The sequence below is a fragment of the Narcine bancroftii genome, chromosome 12 (assembly GCF_036971445.1).
Source record: "Narcine bancroftii isolate sNarBan1 chromosome 12, sNarBan1.hap1, whole genome shotgun sequence".
NCBI lineage: Eukaryota > Metazoa > Chordata > Chondrichthyes > Torpediniformes > Narcinidae > Narcine > Narcine bancroftii.
The window spans coordinates 57916009-57938283 of NC_091480.1; the positions used below are offsets into that span (position 1 = coordinate 57916009).

General features: G+C 47.0%; 1 protein-coding gene across 3 annotated transcripts; it reads left to right on the forward strand.

The window, feature by feature from the left end:
- The first annotated feature begins 87 nt into the window (after positions 1 to 87).
- On the forward strand, positions 88 to 22275 carry pcbp2 (poly(rC) binding protein 2). Of its 3 annotated transcripts, none has more exons than XM_069906116.1 (14): positions 89 to 214; positions 1533 to 1583; positions 3854 to 3967; positions 4654 to 4677; positions 4768 to 4800; positions 4910 to 5026; positions 5178 to 5309; positions 6846 to 6974; positions 8134 to 8211; positions 8452 to 8493; positions 17165 to 17240; positions 18572 to 18621; positions 19157 to 19326; positions 21900 to 22275. In XM_069906116.1, exons 3-14 carry the CDS (start codon positions 3902 to 3904, stop codon positions 21934 to 21936), a joined length of 954 nt encoding a protein of 317 aa, XP_069762217.1. In that variant the 5' UTR covers positions 89 to 214; positions 1533 to 1583; positions 3854 to 3901; the 3' UTR covers positions 21937 to 22275. The 3 variants fall into 3 exon arrangements, with proteins under 3 accessions (XP_069762219.1, XP_069762217.1, XP_069762218.1); XM_069906117.1 differs by lacking the exon at positions 89 to 214 and adding an exon at positions 341 to 461; XM_069906118.1 differs by lacking the exon at positions 6846 to 6974 and having other exon boundaries at positions 88 to 214.

The window sequence follows — 22275 nt, forward strand, 5'->3', positions numbered from 1 at the left end:
GCAGCGGCGCGTGGCCTTTGCGCAGGCGAGGCTGCCGGCCGTGACGCGCGGGGCGGGGAGAACGCGGCTGCGTGTCGTGGGGGGGGGGGGTCAGAGTTCAGGCTGCAGCTTCTTTGTGCCCGCGTTGCCGTCGCCATTTCTCTCTCCCGCCTCCCCGAGTCCCGGCCCCGACCCGACCTCCCCGCCCAGGCCCTCCCTACCCGGACCTCGGCAGGTGAGCGGCCGTCCCCGGATCGGAGCATTGGGCCGGCTGCACGGCCCCCTCCTGACGTCGGGGCGGGTGGCCTGCGCTAGGCCGCAGGCTTCGGGCCTACGAGGCCTTGGATTTAGGTCTCTGGCTTGGCCGCCGGCGGAGAGCGAGCCTACCGGGTCCTCGGGTTTGGCCTTTGTCACAGCAGGCCCGGTGGAGGGGAGGCGGGCCTCGGGTTCAACGTCAGCGCCGAACTGGGGGAGAGGATCGGGTAGGGAGGGGGTGGTGCAATTGATCAGGATGGGAGGGGGTGGTGCAATTGGTCGGGATTGGGGGGGTGGGAGGAGGGTGGAGCAATTGATCAGGTTGGGGAGGGGGAAGGGCTGAGGTGGGGTGAAGGGGAGGGGAATTTTGCAGGGAAACTGGATTTAGTCTGGGAGGGGTGTCCGGTGGTGGTGAAGGAAGAGTGATAGAATGAGGAATTTGTGGGGATCAAGGAGGGACTGATTGCAGGCAGGGTTTGATGGGGTTTGCTAAGGGAGAGTCTGGTTAGTAACTAGAGCAGGGATTGGTGGGGGAAGGGAGAGGGTTCCTCATGTTTTGGAAGTGGGTGAGGGTTGGATAATTGAGGTGGCGATTGGTTGGGTAAGCTGGGAAGTTGAATGCTTTAGGTAATGATCAGCGTGGCCAAGTTTTCATTGCTGAGGGTGAGTGGACATTTGAGTTTTGGGCAGCGATATTTATGTCTCTGAGCAAGAGATGTAAGGTGGGAAATGAAGATTCAGTAAAGGTGGGGAAATCGGTAATGGGGAACCTGATGCAAAAAAAATAGTTTGGTGACCTATTGGGGGCAACAGGTGACCTGTGAGAAATTGGAATAAACAGATGTGGGGTTTACCAGGACGAGGAGGAAGTCAGGGAGATGATAGACGATTCTAGAACTGGAGGATGTAGGTTGAAGGTGAGAGGGTAAGAGAGCAACTTTCCAATGGCTGGTCCTTGTCTGGAAGCAAGTCAGGCAGCATCGGTGGGAAAAGAAGCAACAGCCCGTCAGGATTGGGAGTCAGCAGAGAATACGGGTTTGAAGGTTAGAGGGGCAGGCTGGACAAAGCACAAGGCTGACGAGATGGCCTCTGTGACCTGATTGGAGTAATTCCTGTTCTCCAATCCACCTGCAATTAGCTTTTCTCTCCGTCCAGGTGCTGACTCTGATCCCCTCTGCTGAGTCTTTACTGTGTTTGTTTGCTGTCTGCAACGTTTGGTTTTGGAAGCTAGGGCTTGCCTCGTGGGAGAGTTGGGGGTCAGTTCGATCTTGCTGAGGTGCCTCTGCTTTGCTTCACAGTTCCTGTGTCGTTGGTCAGAGCCAGGACCCTTGTTCCAACTCAGTAAAACAGTGAGTATCCAAGCAGAATGTCTGGTCACCTCGCTTATGTCTGGTGGTTCCTTTTAAGTTCAGTTTTGCTTGTTGAGGATGTCACTTGGAGATCTGCCCCTCAAAGTGCCTGACAGTCCAAAAGGACCTCCAGGTGCAAGGATATGGCATATCGGGGAACCTCGGGGTACAAGATTAGGGGACACGCTATAATGGGATTGTGGAGGGACGGGGGTACAAGGGTAAGGGACGCACTGAAATGTGGGGAGTGTGGGAGGACCTTGGGGTACAAGGGTAGGGGACACACTATGAACGGTGGGGAGTGTGGAGGGATGGGGGAGTCTCAGGATACAAGGGTAGGGTACACACTGAATGGTGGGGAGTGTGGAGGGACGGGGGGACCTTGGGGTACAAGGATAGGGGACACACTGAAAGGTGTGGAGAGATGGGGGACCTTGGGGTACAAGGGTAGGGGGACACACTGAACGGTGGGGAGTGTGGAGGGATGGGGGACCTCGGGATACAAGGGTAGGGGGACACACTGAACGGTGGGCAGTGTGGAGGGACCTCTGGGTACAAGGGTAGGGGACACAATGGTGGGGAGTGTGGAGGGGACATACTGTGAAAGGTGTGGAGGGACGGGGGGACCTTGGGGTACAAGGGTAGGGGACACACTGAATGGTGGGGTGTGTGGAGGGACGGGGGGACCTCGGGGTACAAAGGTAGGGGACACACTGAATGGTGGGGAGTGTGGAGGGACGGGGGGACCTCGGGGTACAAGGGTAGGGGATACTGTGAACAGTGGGGAGTGTGGAGGGACGGAGAGATCACAAGTGCAGGAAGGTCTCGATCCATCTTAATCCTAATGTTGGTTTGTCCACTGCTGTTGAACAGAAAGTGTTTGGTACCTTGAAGCAGCTGCCAGTGGAAGTAGTAGAGATGGGCACTGTTACATCCTCAAAGCAGTTGGGGATGTTGTTGTTCCGACATCTCCCAGAGATCATTTTTACTGACCTTGGGTATGTTGTACCTGCAAATTTAAAATAAAAGCCTGAAAATGTTCAACATCTCGTTCTGCATCTGTGGGAATCTTTGACCATCAGGTCAAAGATGGGAGTAGAACACAAATGTGCAGACACTGTGTTCGAGGGCGCCTGCCGACATTTTGCTCGCATCTCGATGAAATGTTGGTTTTGTCTCTTTGCTGTTTGACCAGCCTGGTTTCTCCAGCTTTGTGTTTTTTGGTCCAAGGTGGAAACTGGGAGCGCGGTGACGCAAGGTGGTTTAGCTGCAGAAGGGTGATTGTGTCTCTCGCCGGGTAAAGTGAGGCTGACCACTGAGGCATTTTGTCAATGAGTGAGTGGGTGCAGTTGTAACATGGATAGAAGAATGTAGGAGCAGTGAAATGTGGCACAGGACATTATGACTGGCAGGTCAAGCGCGTCCTGCACTCCTGAAGATGAAAATGACGGAAAGATGAGCTGTCCGTGTCTGTGATGCATGGCCATGACTGCAGATAAATTCGGTTACGTGAAGTTGTAGAATTCCACATCAGGTCCTGCAGGCCACCAACTGCCTCGTGTTGGGCCTGAGGGTCAGGGTGAGACAGAGTGTCTGGAAACTCCGCAGTGCCATCACCGGACCAACTGTTTTTCTTCCTCTCTCTCCTTCCTATACTGATAATTGATTTTCCCACTGACCTTGCAACGGAGAACATGATGTCCAAATTAAATTCAACTTTGTTGCTTGCACACACTCCGTATCACTCCAATCTTAATATTCATGTTTTGATCTACAAGGCTCTGAAACACCATTATCGTATCAGCCCCTCTTGCAGCCCCTTCCAGGCACCCACTACTCTCTGTGCTTCAAAATAAACACTTGCTCTGCAAATCTTTAACCCCCAACATATCCTCAAGTGTGATATTTTTACCCTGGTGATAAGGTTCTCACTGTCTATTATCCATACCATAATTTTTTAATCCCTCGGGGTCTTGGCTCAGCCTCCGACGCTCCAGAGAAAACCTATTTGTCCAGCCTCTCCCCAAGACCTACCCCCTCCAATCCAGGCCACATCCTGGGGAACCTCTTTTGTCACCTTCCTGAATGTCCTTTTCCCCAGTACGTTAAATCTACAAACAGAGTGTTCTGTTTGCTGCAGGGGTCTGTGTGTGTGTGTGTGTGTGTGTGTGTGTGTGTGTGTGTGTGTGTGTGTGTGTGTGTGTGTGTGTGGGGGGGCCTTATTGCTGATTGTGGCAGATGGTGGGGGAAGCTAATCCTTGCCATTGCAGGAACATCTGTGACCCCCATCGATTCGCTGGAGAACTACAGAATCTGATATGGACACTGGTGTTGAAGGAGGGCTGAACGTCACCCTGACCCTCAGGCTGCTGATGCATGGGAAGGTTTGTGTCCTACCCTGGTCTGTCCCTGGGGGTGGGGGGGGGTGTGGTGGTGGTCACTTACCTGTGGGTGGGGCAAAGAACCATGTGTCTGAGCAAGGATGTGACTGAACTAGGAAGAGTGCAGAAAGGATTCACCAGGGTGTTATCGGGACTGGAGTTGCAAGGAGAGGCTGGAGTGGAGGAGATCATTCTTCAGCCACTTCCACTGGGGCAGCCATTCTCACCCTTCTTTTGGCTCTGGCCCCCTAAAGACTGCTCAGTTTATGGGCCCCCTTCCCTGTAAAGTCAGTGTTTGCTTGGTTTCTTCTGTACTAACAAGTCCATGAAAGTTATTATTTGGTTTCAGGCTGTGTTTCTTCCCCCTCCACCCCAAAATGTGCTGTGGCCCCCAGGGGGTGTGTATGCTCCCTGGGGGCTGTACTAGGAAATCAGACTCCACCCCTCCCTTTCAAGCCCTCCAGAACCAAGGACATCCTGGTGAATCTCCTCTGCACCCTTTCCAGCTCTGACACGCTTCCTATAGCTGGGTGACCAGAACTGTACACAGTACTCCAAGTGTGATCTCCCCAACGTCCTGTACAGTTGTAACAGGATGTCTTAGTTTTTGTACTTGGGCACCGTGGGTCGAGCAACTCTGTGCTTCATTGGGAGCCCTCCAATGACATGTTTATGTGTTCTGCTTGCAGGAAGTGGGAAGCATCATTGGGAAGGTCAGTCACTGCCTGACGGTAACTATTACCTCTGTGTTTTCTCGTGATGTCTCAGCCAGCAGGTAACCTTTGTATCTCTCCCTTCCCCAGAAAGGAGAGACCGTGAAGAAGATGCGCGAAGAGGTAAGTTCCTGTTCATCAGTCTCCACATGCTCTGCAGCAGTACTTGGGCTGAAACTGAAGCTTTTTTTCTCTCTCTCTCTCTCTCTCACACACACACACACATGCACAGAGCGGTGCACGGATCAATATCTCTGAGGGAAACTGCCCAGAGCGGATCGTCACTCTCTCTGGCCCAACCAGCGCCATCTTTAAAGCATTCACCATGATAACTCACAAGCTGGAGGAGGTGAGCTATAGTGTTCGGACTCAGTCTCTCGTCTGCTGCTGTGCTGGGCTTGAAGTGAAAGAAGTTTCTAATGGGGGGGGGGGGGGGGGTTCTGGTGTTTCTCAGGGCAACCTGTTGTGAGCCCAGGCTGATAGTCTCCTTGATTCCTCAGGATATCAACAGTGGCATGGCAAACAGCACAGCATCCAGCCAACCACCTGTCACCCTGCGCATCGTGATCCCAGCCAGCCAGTGCGGATCGCTGATTGGGAAAGGAGGCTGCAAGATCAAGGAGATCCGTGAGGTGAGCTCTGTCAGTAGGAGGTAGGGGACAAACTCGGATTCTCAGATGTTTGGATTTATTGTCAGAGTACATATGTGACATCACATACAACCCTGAGATCCCTTTTCCTGCAGCAGACCGGGCAGAATCACAAAATACACAATGTAAACAAACTGCAACACGAGGGGGGAAAAAAATCAATAAATTGCAAGTCAGAGTCCTTAAATGAGTCCCTAATGGAGTTTGTCTTTGAGGAGTCTGATGGTGGAGGGGGAGCAACTGTTCCTGAACCTGGTGATGCGAGTTTTGGCACCTACACTTCTTTCCTGATGGCAGCAGCGGGAACAGAGTGTGAGCTGGATAGTGTGGATCCTTGATGATTGCTGCTGCTCTCTGATGGCAGTGCTCCCTGTGGATTTACTCAGTAGAGGGGAGGGTTTTGCCTGTGATGTCCTGGGCCGTGTCCACTACTGTTTGCAGGGCTTTATGCTCCGGGGTATTGGTGTCCCCCAAATCAGTCCGTGATGCAGCCGGTCAGCACGCTATCCACCACACCTCTAGAAATTTCCCAGGGTTTCTGGTGTCTTAGCAAACCTCCGCAAACTCCTGAGGAAGTCGAGGTCCTGACATGCTTTCTTCATGAAGCCATTGGTGTGTCACTGGGAAAGGGGACAAGATGGTGACTCCCAAGAACTTAAATTTGCTCACCCTCTCATTCAGTTTGCAGACTGCTGTGAATCCCTGGCATTTTCCCCCATTCCTGGATTTTGGGGTGGTGTCTGCCCTCCTGCATGTTGGGAGGTCACTGGAGATGCGTGTCCACAGCTCCCTGGAAGTGGACAGGGTGGTAAAGGCAAACTTGCCTTTCATCAGTCTGGTTATTGTCCAAGAGAAGGGAAGTAATGTTGCGGTTGGGCTACAGTTGGAGAATTTTCTGCAATCCAGGTTGACCCCATTACAGGACATGGAGGCTTTGGAAAGGGTACAGAAGCGGTTCCCCAGGATGTGGCCTGGATTGGGTTATGGGGAGAGGTGGGACAAACCTGGGTTGTTTTCTCTGAAGTGCCAGAGGCTGAGGGGAGACCTGATGGAGGTTAATGGATTTCTGACAGGATGGACAAGTCAGAATCTTTTTCCCTGTGTAATTTTTTTAAAAATTGCACATTTGAGGACCTGCGTTTAAGGTGGGGGAGGGGGAGTTAGAGATATGTGGGTCTTTTTTTCTGCAGAACTGTGGGGCTGTGCTGTTGGCGAATGCAGTCGTGGTGTTTGAGAGGCTTCCAGATGTATCAGGTGCAAGCAGCAGGGATTATTTCATTTGTCAGCAAGCACACTCCACTGGCCAAGCTGCATGAGTGGGAGAGAAGGAATGGCTGATCTTTTATCAAAGGGTTTGGACCTGAAATTCTTCTGCTTGACCCGCTGGGTTCCTCCAGCAGAGCATGTCTGGCTCCAGTCTCTTGTTTAATTGGTCCTTGTGGGTTGCAAGATGTGGTGGGCCAAAGTGCCTTTCCTGTCCTGTTTCACCTTCGACGACATTGGTTTTTGTTTCAACAGTCGACTGGAGCCCAGGTTCAGGTTGCCGGAGATATGCTGCCCAACTCTACTGAGAGAGCCATCACCATCGCTGGCACCCCGCCATCCATCATCGAGTGCGCCAAGCAGATCTGTGTGGTGATTCTGGAGGTAGATGGGGTTCGTTGAACAGGACGTGGAGGGGGGGGTGGGGATCCAATTCTTGAGCAATTTAGACACATTGGTTCATAGAGTTATTGAGCAAGAAAAAGGACCTTTGGCCCACCTCCTCTCTGCCGACTTAGTCCCCTACCTGTGCTAGTCCCATTTCCATGTGCCCGGCCCATCTCCCTCTAAACCTTTCCCATCCACGGATCTGTCCAAATGTCTTTAAAACAGTGTGTTTGTCTCCATCTCCACACAGTGTGTTTGTCTCCACACACCCACCCCCTCAGGTCCTTTGAATCTCTCCCCGTTCACCTTAAACCTCTGTTCTCTAGTTTTAGACTCCCTGACCCTGGGGAAAAAACTGTGACCACCCACCTTATTCATGGCCCTCATGATTTTATAAACCTCCAGAAGGTCCCCCCTCAGCCTCCTCCACTCCAGGGAGAAAGGTCCCAGCCTCTCCTTGTCACTCCAGCCCTCCAGTCCCAGGAACATCCTGGTGAATCTTTCCTGCCCCCTTTCCAGCTCAGTGACCTCCTTCCCACAGCTGGGTGTCCAGAACTGTGCACAATACTCCCAAGTGTGGTCTCCCCAACGTCCTGTACAGTTGTAACAGGACACCCCTGCTCCTGGACTCAGTGCCCTTACCCACGAAGCCGTGTGTTTAACACCTTCACCAGCTTGTCTTCCTGTGTCCCAACTCTCAGGAAACTATACCTATACCCCAAGGTCTCTCTGTAACATTCCCCACCGTTCACCGTGTCTCCCCGTACCCCGAGGTCTCTGTTCTTCAACACTCCCCACCGTTCACGGTGTCAGTCCCCGTACATCGAGGTCCCTCTGTTCTACAGCACTCCCCACCGTTCACCGTGTCAGTCCCCTTACATCGAGGTCCCTTGGTTCTACAGCACTCCCCACCGTTCACCGTGTCAGTCCCCGTACATCGAGGTCCCTTGGTTCTATAGCACTCCCCACCGTTCACTGTGTCAGTCCCCGTACATCGAGGTCCCTCTGTTCTACAGCACTCCCCACTGTTCATTAGCTGTCGAGATGTGGTGAATTGTAAAGTTGCTTGTGTGCTGGACTTTTTGTGAGTGCTCAAAATTTTCTGCACTGCTCAGTTGCCCCACTGACTTTGTGAACTGTCTTTCTGTTTTTGAAGCAATCTCCTCCGAAGGGCATAACCGTACCATACCGCCCCAAGCCTGTGTCTGCTCCCGTCATTTTTGCTGGTGGACAGGTAAGACTGTTGCCCGTGTCCCCACCCCCATTGCTTATTCGTGCTGTCTGGTTGTGTTGCTGTGTGGATCCTTTTTCTGTTCTAGTGTGTTTGCGTGAGTTATTCTAAAGCCAGTGGTGATCCTGTTGGAGAGGGTGAACGGTGGCAGAATATCAGGGTTTACGTGCTAATCCTGGTGAACGGGTGTAGCTCGGAGGGACATGCTAATCATTAACTGCCTCTTCTTCCCTCATACTGTAGGCTTACACCATCCAAGGACAGTTTGCCATCCCACATCCTGATGTGAGTGCCTTATTTTTGATTATTGTAAAGTGATTTTTATCATTGTCTTTTTAAACAGATTAACTTTCATGAAATGTTGCTTAGGCCATGTTGGGAGTGTTTCCCAGTTATAGGAAAGCTCACTAACTTGGAAAGGGTGCAGAAAAGATTTATGAGGATGTTAGAACATAGAACACTACTGCACTTGGACCCTCTATATTCATGCCAAAAAAAATAAACCCTCCCTACCCTGTAACCCTCTATTTTTCTTTCATACATGCGCCTGTCCAAGAGTCTCTTAAATTCTCCCAATGTTCCAGCCGCCTCCACCACCCCTGGCAAGGCATTTCCGGCACCCACAACTCTCTGTGCAAAAAAAAATATAACCCTGATGTCTCCCGTGAACTTCCCTCCCTTCACTTTGTACAGATGTCCTCTAGTGTTTGCTGATCCTGCCCTGGGAAAACTGTCCACCATGCTTCTCATAATCTTGTAGACCTCTATCAAGTTGTCTCTCACCCTTCTTCGCTCCAAAGAGAAAGGTCCCAGCCCTGCTAACCTTGCCTCATGAGACTTGTTTCCCAATCTAGGAAACCTACTGGTAAATCTCCTCTGCACCCTCTCTACAGCTTCCACATCCTTCCTATAATGAGGTGACCGGAACTGAACACAATATTTGAAATGTGGTTTCACCAGAGATTTGTCGAGTTGCACCATGACCTCTACTCCTGAACTCAATCCCCCTATTAATGAAGCCCAGCATCCCACAGGCCTTCTTAACTATCCTATCAACCTGTGCAGTGACCTTGGGAGGAGTCACGTGATGGAGTAGTGGCCGGACGGAGAACTCCAGCCCTCTCCAGAAAAGTCGGGAAAAACAAGAGAAAATACAAAGGCACAGAAATAAAAGTTAAAGAAAAGTGAGTATAAAGGTGGAAAGAAGATGGAGACAAAAAAAGAAAAATCAAAATCAACGGTAAGAAGAGAGGAAGAGAAGACAACGGAGGAAAAAGGTGAAGGCCTTACCTGTCCGAAGAGGCCCGCTGTGGAGAGAGGAGCCCGCTTCCTCAGGTCGGTAGAAAAAGAACTACAACAATGGCTCGCAGAGCCGAGTAAAAGTGCGCAACCGCGCATGCGCGAGGAGCGCGACTCCTCGCGCATGCGCGATGCGCATGAAAAAAAGCACACCGACGGGAGGGGGGACCAGCTGGGGAGTCGATCTCCACAGCCGGCAACGACAGCTGCAGAACACCTGCAGCAAGAAGAGACCACAGAAGACAATAGAATCAAGAAAGAAGAGAAGGAAAGGGCAACAAAGAAACAACAGATGGCCAACCCAGAGGAAGAAGAAGAGGAAGAATACAGTGAAATAGATGAAGGGAAAGGCAAGGTAAATGATATACTTTCTCTTGTTAGAGGATACATGGAGTCATTTAAAGAATGGCAAACACAGGAATTCAATGATTTAAGAAGAAGAATAAACAACACAGAAGAGAAAGTGAATAAAATACATATGACCTTAACAGAAATGGGGAAAAAAATGGACAAGATGGAAGAACGGGCAGTAGCAGCAGAAATGGAGGTAGAAGACTTAAAAAAGAAATTGGAGGAATCTAATAAAAAAACTAAAGAGACACAAGAACTACTAGCTCAAAAAATAGATATAATGGAAAATTATAACAGAAGAAATAACATAAAGATAGTGGGCCTTAAGGAAGATGAAGAAGGCAAGAATATGAGGGAGTTTATAAAAGAGTGGATCCCTAAGACCCTAGGATGTCCAGAACTACAGCAAGAAATGGAAATAGAAAGGGCACATAGAGCATTGGCCTCTAAACCACAACCACAACAAAAACCAAGATCTATTTTAGTAAAATTCCTAAGATATACTACAAGAGAAAAGGTACTGGAGAAGACAATGGAAAAAGTAAGAGGGCAACAAACCACTGGAGTATAAAGGGCAAAAAATCTTCATTTATCCAGATATAAGTTTTGAACTCCTAAAGAAGAGAAAAGAGTTCAATACAGCAAAGGCGATTTTATGGAAGAAAGGGTATAAATTTATACTGAGCATCCTGCGGTATTGAAAATATTTATTCCAGGACAACAAAACAGACTATTCTCGGATCCAGAAGAAGCATGAAAATTTGCAGAACAATTACAAAAATAGACTGAGGGATGAAGACGGGTAATGAGAGTAAAAATGATCACGATTGATATGTATGTGGGTAAAGACAAAAATAGACTGAGGGATGAAGACGGGTAATGAGGGTAAAAATGACCACGATTGATATGTATGCGGGTAAAGAGGTATAAGAGTGAATAGAGACAATGTGCATACGTGAATGTATCTGTAATTAGAGGAAAATATAGATAGTATAGACAAGAATTAAGGGAAGGTAATGGAATAGAGAGAATAAGGAGGGAATTAAAAGAGTGACCTTTGTGACATATGAAAAGTGAAATCTTTTCTGGGGGGGCTGGGTGGGGGAAAATAGCGGTCACTAAAATCAGTTGACGCTTGCGAGTGGATTCGCAAATCCAAATGGAGAGGGGAGATGTGGTTGTCCGACAAGGGATAAAGGACAACTCAGGAGGGGAAGGGGAGATTGGGGATAAAGAAGATAGAAATAGGAGAATAAGGAAAATGTTGGATGTTGTAGGAATGTTGTCTTGTAAAGAGTTGAAAATAAGAAAACAGAAATGGAAAAGGAGGAAAGGTAATGATGGAAAAACGGAAAGAGAAGATAAACAAAATATAAAATGGCTACGCTGAACTATATGACTTTAAATATTAATGGAATACATAACCAAATTAAAAGGAAGAAACTACTAAATTTACTGAAAAAGGAAAAAATAGATATAGCATTTGTCCAAGAAACACATTTAACTGAATTGGAGCACAAGAAATTAAAGAGAGATTGGGTAGGACATGTAACAGCAGCATCGTATAATTCAAAAGCAAGAGGTGTGGCTATATTAATTAGCAAAAATGTGCCATTTAAAATAGAAGAGGAAATAATAGATCCAGCAGGGAGATATGTTATGATAAAATGTCAGATATATTCGGAGCTTTGGAATCTACTTAATATATATTCACCTAATGAAGAAGATCAAAAGTTTATGCAAGATATCTTTTTGAAGGTAGCTAATACGCAAGGGAACATACTAATAGGAGGGGATTTCAATCTGAATTTGGATCCAAATATGGATAAAACGGGGAAAAAAATTAACAGGAAGAACAAAGTAACCAAATTTATAATTAAATCAATGCAAGAAATGAAACTTGTGGACATATGGAGGAAACAAAACCCAAAAGAAAAGGAATACTCATACTACTCGACTAGACATAAAACATACTCAAGAATAGACCTATTTTTGTTATCAGCTAGTATGCAGGATAGAGTAAGAAAAACAGAATATAAAGCGAGAATGCTATCGGACCATTCACCCTTAATACTGACAGTAAAGCTAGAGGACATCCCTCCAAGAATGTATAGATGGAGATTAAACCCCATGCTACTTAAAAGACAGGATTTTAGAGAATTTATTGAAAAACAATTAAAAATGTATTTTGAAGTAAATACGGAATCAGTGGAAGATAAGTTTATACTATGGGACGCGATGAAAGCATTCATTAGAGGGCAAATAATAAGTTATGTAACCAAGATGAAGAAGGACTATAATCAGGAAACAGAGCAGTTGGAAAGGGAAATAGTAAACATAGAAAAAAAATTAGCAATGAAGGAAGATACAACTAAAAGAAGAGAATTGGCGGATAAAAAAATAAAATATGAAACATTACAAACATATAAGGTGGAGAAGAATATAATGAAGACAAAACAGAAATATTATGAACTAGGTGAAAAAACACACAAAATCTTAGCATGGCAGCTTAAGACAGAACAAACTAAAAGAATGGTATTGGCATTAAGGAAAAAGGACAAGCAAATTACATATAATCCAAAAGAAATTAAGGAAAACTTCAGAGAATTCTATGAACAATTATACCGAACTGAAAACGAAGGGAAAGAAGGGAAAATAGATGAATTTTTGACTAAAATTGAACTACCAAAACTACAAATAGAGGAACAAAATAAATTAACAGAACCATTTGGAACAGTAGAAATACAAGAGATAATAAAAAAATTACCAAATAATAAGACACCAGGAGAGGATGGACTCCCAATAGAATTCTACAAAACATTTAAAGACCTATTAATACTGCCCCTCCTGGATGTAATCAACCAGATTGATGAGACACAAAACTTACCAGATTCATGTAAAACAGCAATAATTACAGTGATACTAAAACAAGGGAAAGATCCACTCTCACCAGCGTCATATAGACCAATATCTTTGCTAAACACAGATTATAAGATAATAGCTAAACTATTAGCAAACAGATTAGCAGAGCAGGTACCGAAAATGGTAAATTTAGACCAAACTGGATTTATCAAAAAAAGACGCACAACAGACAATATTTGTAAATTTATTAACTTAATTCATGCAGTAGAAGGAAATAAAGCACCTGCAGTAGCAGTTGCTTTAGACGCAGAGAAGGCCTTCGACAGAGTAGAATGGAATTATTTGTTCAAAGTATTGCAAAAATTCAGTTTACCGGAGAAGTATATTAATTGGATTAAAGCATTATATAAGGGACCTTTAGCGAAAGTGACAGTAAATGGACATGTATCAAAGCAATTTAACTTAAGCAGGTCAACGCGGCAGGGATGCCCACTATCACCGTTATTGTTTGCGCTAGCTATAGAACCACTAGCAGAATTGATAAGAATAGATAATAATATAAAAGGAATAAAAATAAAAGACAGGGAATATAAAATCAGTCTATTTGCGGATGTTGTGATAGTGTACTTAACAGAACCAGAACTATCAATAAAAGAATTATATAAGAAATTGAAGGAATATGGAGAAGTGTCGGGATACAAGATAAACGTAAATAAAAGTGAAGCAATGCCTATGAATAATGCGGATTTCTCAAAATTTAAGAAGGAATCTCCATTTAGATGGCAAATGCAGGCAATAAGATACCTAGGTGTACAAATAAACAAAAATCTAGGCCAATTATATAAACTCAATTACAATGCACTAATGAAAAAATTACAGGACGATTTAGAGCATTGGAAAGAGCTACCACTAACACTGATAGGAAGGATAAACTGTATTAAAATGAACATTTTTCCAAGGATACTATACTTATTTCAGGCATTGCCAATACAACTGACAGAAAAATTCTTCAAAGAGTTAAAGAAAATAATAAGGAAATTTTTATGGAGAGGGGGGAAACCGAGGATAGCACTAGATAAATTAACAGAATGGTATAAACAAGGAGGCTTGCAATTGCCAAACTTCAAAAATTATTATAGAGCCGCACAATTAAGATACCTATCAGATTTTTATCAAACAAGGGAAAAACCAGACTGGACGAGATTAGAATTAGATAAAATAGGGGAAAAGATACCTGAACACATATTATATAAATGGGACGAAAAATTGGTACAACATAGAACTTCTCCAGTATTACACCATCTCCTCAATATTTGGAAGAAGATTCATGTAGAAAGAAATAAAACAAATTATCAATTACCAAAACTAATATTGACGCAAAATAAGCTACTCCCTTTTACAATAGACAACCTTTCCTTTAGAAAATGGGAAAAAAAAGGGATTAAAAGAATAGAAAATTGTTTTTCAGGAAGTAGATTCTTATCCTTTGAACAAATGAGAGATAAGTACAATATAACTGGAGATACAGCGCTGGCATATTACCAACTGAGATCCTACTTGAAAGATAAATTAGGAAGCAATTTGAGTTTACCAGAGGGAAGTAACCTTGAATATGTGATTACAGATACAATGTTAATCAAAAGATTTATAACAAATATGTATATTAAACTGCAAGAAAAGGAGAATGAGGAAACAAATGGTAAAACTAAACAAAAATGGGAACAAGATTTAAATATAAAGATAAAAAAGGAAACATGGGAGATATTATGTTCTGGAACGATGAGAAATACAATAAATACGAGGCTACGTATGATACAATATAATTGGTTACACAGACTATACATTACACCGCAAAAGTTAAATAAATGGGACCCAACAGTATCTGATAGATGTTTTCGATGTAAAAAAGAAAGGGGAACAACAATTCATGCAATCTGGACATGTGAGAGAGTAGAAAAATTTTGGGATGATCTCAATCAGATATTAAATAAAATAACAGAAAACAATATACCAAAGAATCCAGAGATCTTTCTCCTAAGTAACATAAAAAATAAAGAATTTGGAATTGACTTGGAGGATGCACAAAAAAGATTTGTTAAGATAGCCCTAGCCGTAGCAAAAAAATGTATTATGTCAACCTGGAAATTGGAAGATAATTTGAAAATACAACAATGGTATATAGAAATGAATAACTGTATTCCATTAGAAAAAATAACATATAATTTAAGAAATAATATTGAAATATTCGAACAAGTATGGGAGCCTTACATTAAATACAATAGCGAAAACCTACCGGGAACAAACATTACCTAAGTTGATGGAAGGAGAAGAAAAGAAGAGAATGGACTCAGTAGAATTTCTGGTGTATTTTTGTTGAATGACAACATTGTCTGACTGGCTTAATGCAACCTAGATTGTATACCTAAAATGGATGAGGGGGGGGTGGGGGGGTGGCTTGGGAGGAGGGAGGGGGGGGGAGAAAAAGTCACTGTATATGTGTGAAAAAGAAAAAGTGTATATCATGGCTAACGTGATTTATGGTGTGAAAAATAAAAAATTTATAAAAAAAAAAGGGCCTTTGTCCAATTTAGAATTTCAATCCGAGTACCAAACCTATCATTATCCATAATCATCTCAAAACTAGTGGAATTATGATCACTGGACCCTAAGTGTTCCCCTACATATACTTCTGTCACCTGTCCTGCCTCGATTCTTAATAGGAGATCCAGAATTGCACTCTCATTGGTATTGTGACAGATATATAATATTTTATATTGTATATAGATATGTTTTTTTTTAAAGGAAATAGATTGTGGGGGTTTAGTATAGGACACAAAGACTTCACAAAACAGATCTCATTTAAAATGCAAGAGCTTTGCTGAAAGTGAGTCACGCAGGCACCAAGAGTCTTTGCAAAGGCAATAAAACAATGAGAGTGTTTTGCGAAAGTATTTCAAAAGCAGGTGTAAATGGATGATTGTTTTAAAAGCAATAAAGAGGTTCAGAAGGAAAAAAAAACCTGTGCAGTGACCTTGAGGGATGTATGGATTTGTACCCCAAGGTCCCTCTGTTCATCCACATTTAATTATCCATCCATTAACCCTGTACTCAGACTTCTGGTTTGTCCTTCCAAAATGCATCACCTCACAATTATCCAGATTGATCTCCATCTACCACTTTTCTGCCCAACTCTGCATCCTGTTTATATCCTATTGTAACCTTCAACAACTTTCAGCTCCACCCACAACTCCTCGAACCTTCGTATCATCCACAAACTTACTGACCCATCCCTCTAATTCTTTGTTCTGGTCATTTATAAAAATCACAGAGCAGGGGTCCCCAGAACAGATCCCTGCGTCACTCCACCAGTCACAGACCTCCAGGCAGAATACTTTCCTTCCACTACTACTCTCTACTTTCTACAGGCAAACCAAATCTATATCTACACAGCCAAGGCTCCGTGAACCCCATGCCTCAGGATTTTCTGAACAAGACCCTCATGGGCGACCTTGTCAAATGCCTTGCTAAAATCCACATACACCACATCTACTGCCCTGCCTTCATCAATTTCTTTTGTTACCTCCTCAAAAAACTCAATTAGGCTCCTGAGGTACGATCTTCCCTTCACAAAGCCAGGCTGACTATCCCTGAGTGGACTGGACTTCTCCAAATGCTCATAAATCCTGTCCTTAAAAATCCTCTCCAACAGTTTGGCCACCGTTGATGTAAGACTCAGGGGTCTGTAATTCCCAGGATTCTCTCAGTTACCTTTCTTTAACAAGGGGACCACATTTGCCATTCTCCAATCCTCCGGCACCTCTGCTGTGGCCAAGGAGGATGCAAAGATCATGGCCAACACCCCCAGCATTCTCTTCCCACAGCAACCTGTTTCTGGGACTGGAGGGCAGGAGTTACAAGGAGAGGCTGGATTGGCTGGGACTTTTCTCCCTGGAGTGGAGGAGTCTGAGGGGAAACCTTGTAGAGATTTATACAATCAGGATGTGGGTGGTCACAGTCTTTTCCCCAGTGTTGGAGATCTGAGGGGCACCTTCTTCACAGGCCTTCTTAACTATCCTGTGTGTGGGACGAGCTGGAAGCGGCGGAGATGGGGGAAAACATACCATTTAACAGATATTTGGACAGGTCTGTGGATGGGAAAGGTTCAGAGGGAGATGGGTTGAATGCAGGGAAAGGGGACGAGCTAACAAAGGGGACTGGGTCAGTAGGGAGGAGATGGGCTGAAAGGCCTGCTTCCATTGAGGTTAATGTTACAGTCAGTCTGACACTGTTCTCAGTATTTGTCCTGTTACTGGTTAAGGTTTCTAGTGAGTGCTCAGGTTGGAGACATCCCTGTGCAGTGGGAGGTGGGAAAGTGCTGCCTGGTTTTTGCCAGCTTGACCGTATGGTTCCTGTGCTCACCATCTGTTCTCCTTCCTTCCCACAGCTCACCAAACTTCACCAACTGGCTATGCAGCAGACCCCCTTCACACCAGTGGGACAAACCAGCCCCGGATACTCTGGTTAGTACCATGAATCCCTGGGCATTGCCCTGAGGGGCTCTTTCTTCACATTTCTCAAATACATTCAGTCATGTAGCACAGAATAGTCCCTTCGTCCCAACTTGTCCATGCAGACCAAGTTGGCATTCTGAGCTGCCTGCATTTGGTCAAAACCCTTCCCATCCACCTGTCCAAGTGTCTGTTAAAAGGTGTAATTGTCCCCTCCTCCTGTGGCAGCTCATTCCGCACACCCACCACCCTCTGTGTGAAGAAGGTCCCCCTTAAATCTCTCACCTCTCCCCTTAAACCTGTCCCTCTGGTTTTAGACTCCCCGACCCTGGGGAAAAGACTGTAAGCACCCACCTTATCCATGCCCCTCGTGGTTTTATAAACCTCTACAAGGTTCCCCCCTTGGCCTCCACTCCAGGGAGAAAAGTCCCAGCCTACCCCTTTCAGGAAATTGGACAGGCAAGGTGCCTCATAAGGGCCAATGGGATTAGTGTGGTCAGGTGTCGTGCACCAGCCCGTCTCTGACGTTCACTCCCTTGTTCTGCAGAGACCTGTTTGTGTGTGCAGCCTCGTGGCCTCGCCTCGTTCCATTCACCCTCTGATCTCTCGGGGCTGATGTTTGAACATTTCAGGCTGCAGTTGCTGCTGGCACTGGAACAGACCCCACTTGTGGTTATACTGTTACAGCGCTGGCGATCAGGACCAGAGTTTGAATCCCACACTGCCTGCAAGGAATTTATGTTCTCCCAGTGTCTGCATGGGTTTTCCCCGGGGCCTCCAGTTTCCTCCCACCTTTCAAAACGTACTGGGTTAATTGTGTGTAATTGGGCAGCACGGGCTCGTGGGCCGAAAGGACCTGTTATGTCTAAATTTATATTTTTTAAAAATTTAAAATTTCCCAACATTGTATCTCAAATGTTAACCCCCTGCTGTGGTGAACCATTCCCAAGTGATCCCTCCAGTGTGTGATCACTGGTCAGACCTGTTCCTCCTCCTGCCCCCACCCATACACATACTGGGGGATGATTCACAGCCTCCCACCCCTTCTGTATGTTTTGGGGATGTGGAGGCATCCCACATGGTCATGCCCGGACAGGCCAGCTGGAGCTGGGAGGCACCCTGACTTGACTCCGGTGGAATGGGCTCCCATTTTGATGGGTAGCTTTCGATCCCCTGTGGTGCTGCCCTCTGATGTCCAGGTGGGTGAACTGTGCACTCCAGTAAGCTACTGCTTTCCACCGACGGGCTCGTCGAGGAGCGCGTGCCCTCTGGGACCTGAGCACCTACCAATTCTGCCGTGAGCATCACTGGTTGTCAGTAACTTCTGCTGCTCTCCCCAACAGGTATGGATTCCTCCCAAACCAGTTCTCATGAAATCGCCATTCCCAATGACGTGAGTGCTTCATTCCTTCTCTCTCCCCCTTCCAATTCTCACCTCCTGGCCTGTACTCCATCTATCAACCCCCACCCCCTTTCAACCTCTGTGACGGATATTCCCCCTCCTCCCTCAAGCTGTCCCATCAGGGCCATTGGTGTGAGATGAAAGGGACCCCTCACCCTGGGGCCCCAAGACGTGTACTCTCGGTGTTCCTCTCCTCCGATCCTTCACCCACCAGCCCACTGAGCTTGCGGTGGAACTCTGAAGATCAAAATATCCCGTGCTGCGTATCCCTGCTCTCAGGCTGGTTACACCTCGCTGACTCCCTCCGTCCCCATGATGGTTCCCAGTGTCCCTGTCACCTCTCTCACTCTCTCCCCATCCCTCCTGACCCTGAGGTGACTATTCTCTCACCCTCACCCCTTCTTCCCCTGGCACCCCCCCCCCCCCACCCTACTCCAACCATTCGGTCACTCTCCTCTACCCAGCCTTCCTTCCCCCCCCCCCCCCCCCCAGCCTCCCTTGGTCAACCTCCCCTCTCTCTCCCCAGTTAATTGGATGCATCATCGGCCGACAAGGCAGCAAAATCAACGAGATCCGCCAGATGTCCGGAGCACAAATTAAAATCTCCAACCCAGCAGAGGGGTCGACTGAGCGACAGATCACCATCACAGGCTCGCCAGCCAACATCAGTCTGGCCCAGTACCTCATCAATGCAAGGTAAGTGTGTGACAATTGCCACCCAACCTCTACCCCACCCCCTACCCCACCCCCGACAGCACCCTTGAAGAACAGGAATTCAATGCAGTGCTGACCTGAGGGTGCGAGTTTCCCTGCATCTGTACCCGACCGTGGCTACACAGGTGGCACCTGCTGCCCTCGGTCCTCCATATGGTTCCAGCTACCCCATTAGGGAGGGTGGGAGTGTGAGAGAGGAGGTTCCCCCATCCTCAGCCTGTAGTTCCACCCACTCTGTCTGAGTGGGAGGGCTTTGAGCAGAGATTCCCCACCCTCAGCCTGTGTTTTCAGCGTCTACATCAGTGTAGGGGGTGTCTGTGTGGAGGCCAGGCATGCCCAGGTATCAGTTGAAGGGCCAGTCTCCCAACCTGTTACTCCAAGCTTTCTCTCCATCCCGGTACAGCTGCATTGAATTCCAGTGAGAGACATGGGTTCCCCCATCCCCTGACTGGCAGCAGGAGACCAGACGTATGTATGTATGAGCACTCGTGTGTGTGTGTGTGTGTGTGTGTGTGTGTGTGTGTGTGTGTGTGTGTGTGTGTGTGTGTGTGTGTGTGTGTGTGTGTGTGTGTGTGTGTGTGTGTGTGTGTGCGTGCGCGTACCTGCCCAACTACATGCGTGCGTTCAGCTGTGTAATGGGGTCTGGGTGTTTATTGGATAACAGGTTTCCCTTCTCCCCTGACCTGACCCTCTTCCCCCTTTCCTCCTCTAACTATGTACCTGGTTGTTCTAATGTTCACCTGTTTGTCCTGTCTTGCCTCCCTTGCTTTCCCTACCCTCTCCCTCTTCCTCTCCTCTCTCTTTCAGTTTAGAAAGTGCTAAGTCCTTCAGCCAGAAAACCTCAGTCACGGTCCCTGACCTCGACATGAATCTCTTTGAACCCAACACCCCCACCTCTACCCCTGCGGCAACCCCTGACCTGTCTGGAGGTCTCCCTCCTACTCTGGCGAGCTCCCCTTGTGCCTCCAGTCTGGTGGGGATCAATCCTATCCCACTCCTGGGTCTAAATGTGGTGTCTTCCACCAAGGGGTCAGCAGGGAGTGTGCCCAGCAAAGTGGCGTCCTCCGCAGTGGGAAACCGGGCAGAGAAGCAGCGATTTTCTCCGTACTGACTGCTGGATATTAGTCCTGAGATGATACGGTTGTTGATGCACCTTGTGTACCCAGCTACATCAAAAGACCAGTTTTAATTTGAGTGGCATGAGCTGCCTGCACTTCGCTAGTGTTTGTGCGTGGTTTTTCTCTCTCTCCCCCCCCCCCCCCCACCCCCCCTAACCTTTGTCTGCTTCCAAGGGAGAGATCCTGAGGGGAAGTTGAGCATCTGTGGGGGGGGGGGGGGGGGGGGGAGGCGGTTTCTGACTAATTGTTTCAGTGTTTTATTTTTGGGTGTGTTTGAATCTAAGAGCCACTCAGGCCTGGTGGGTGAAGGAGAGGGTTCCCTGCTGAGAGTTCAAGGCAAAGTAAGGCTCTGCCTGGGTTTAATCCCTGGGGGATGGGGGCAGGGGAGGGTGAGGTAGTTCCCCTGAAAGATCTTTGGCAATTCCCCCTGACATAAAACAGCGCCACAGTCGCCTGAACTGGTCACTGTCCCATCCCCGCATCCCCTTCCCTTGCCCTCAGGCACTCTGCTTCACCCAGCTTACCCTCCTCTCCTCTGCCTCCCTCCAGTACACCCACTGTTCTTTACCCTGTCTCTGCCCTTTCACCTCTATATCTGCCTTCCGTTCTCTCCCTTCCCCTCTCTCCCCTCCCCTTCTTCCCCTACGTTTTTCTAAACATTGGCCCACTTGGGCCTGGTTTGAAGATGAGGGTTTTGCAGCTCTCTCTGGGGGGATGGGGGGAGAGACCCAGCCGCATCTGGTCTCTAAGGGAGAGGGTGGGGAGGAGGGGGTGTTGGACTGAGCCTCATCTAATCTCTGGAGGGTGGACCCAGCCCTGGGTCTTACTGATCCCACAGTGTGGGTGGAAAGTTTGGTTATGGGACTGGGCCCATTTACCTCTGCCTTCACTTGGCCTAACAGCCAGTGGTTTTGGCCTCCATTGGATCACAGGGAGTCTGTTCCCTCTTCCTTCTCCACTGTCTTGGGTCCATGATCCTGAGGGTGAGTGCCTTGCTGTCTGACCTGCACGCTACCAGAGGCCTTGGTGTGAGGCTGTGTCTCATTGTCCTGCACTGTGAGACTGTGATTGGGGTTCATTTAACTTTCACACCACCCCCTCCCCCACCTGCCCTTCTTGTCTTCATACAGGCACCCAGCCTGTGAATGAGGTGATACCTGGTCTTCAGATATCCAGACTGTTCCCATGGCAGTGTTAACACATCCACCTGCATGTGCAGACACGGTTCACTGTATCCAGACAGTACAGCACTGGCTGGGGAGGGGAGGGGGGGGGGTGGGACATTCCTCAAGCCTCCTCTCTCTGGGTCAGATCGCTCCTTCCCTTCCCACACATGGTAGCGGTGGTTTGTGAAGTTATGCCTTGGTAACATGGCTGTTTTGCTGAATTATACACACTGTTCAGATACAACTTTCTCCTTAATTCTCTGTATTCTAGGTTATCCTCTGAAGCTTCAGGAATGGCCAGCCAGTAATATTTACCCTTCATAGTTCATGACCAGTTCCACACCATCCAGTTTGTAAATTTATACCCGTCACACGCCCAGTGCAGCTGACAATAAATTTCTCTCCACTCTACGATCTGTCAAACACACCATCGCCTAAATTTGTACATCCCTCCCCCTTTCTACCCTCGTTTTCAAGAATTTTATTTTTGCTTTTATTCCTGTTCTGATTTGAAAGTGATGTTGAAAAGAAGGAAAACAAAAAAAAAATCTTCAGAAATTGTAACTGAACAGAGGGGTTTCACCACCCAATGTCAACCAAGCTCTGTAATGTTGAATTTTTCTAATAAAAGAAACAGCAGAACTGGA

What these genes read in the sequence shown, in the direction of transcription:
- pcbp2 (XM_069906116.1), top strand. Translation starts at nt 3,902, where the DNA reads ATGGACACTGGTGTTGAAGGAGGGCTGAACGTCACCCTGACCCTCAGG. An exon ending in GGCTGCTGATGCATGGGAAG is followed by an intron (nt 3,968 to 4,653) that starts GTTTGTGTCCTA and finishes TTCTGCTTGCAG; the next exon opens with GAAGTGGGAAGCATCATTGG. An exon ending in TTGCCATCCCACATCCTGAT is followed by an intron (nt 8,494 to 17,164) that starts GTGAGTGCCTTA and finishes TCCTTCCCACAG; the next exon opens with CTCACCAAACTTCACCAACT.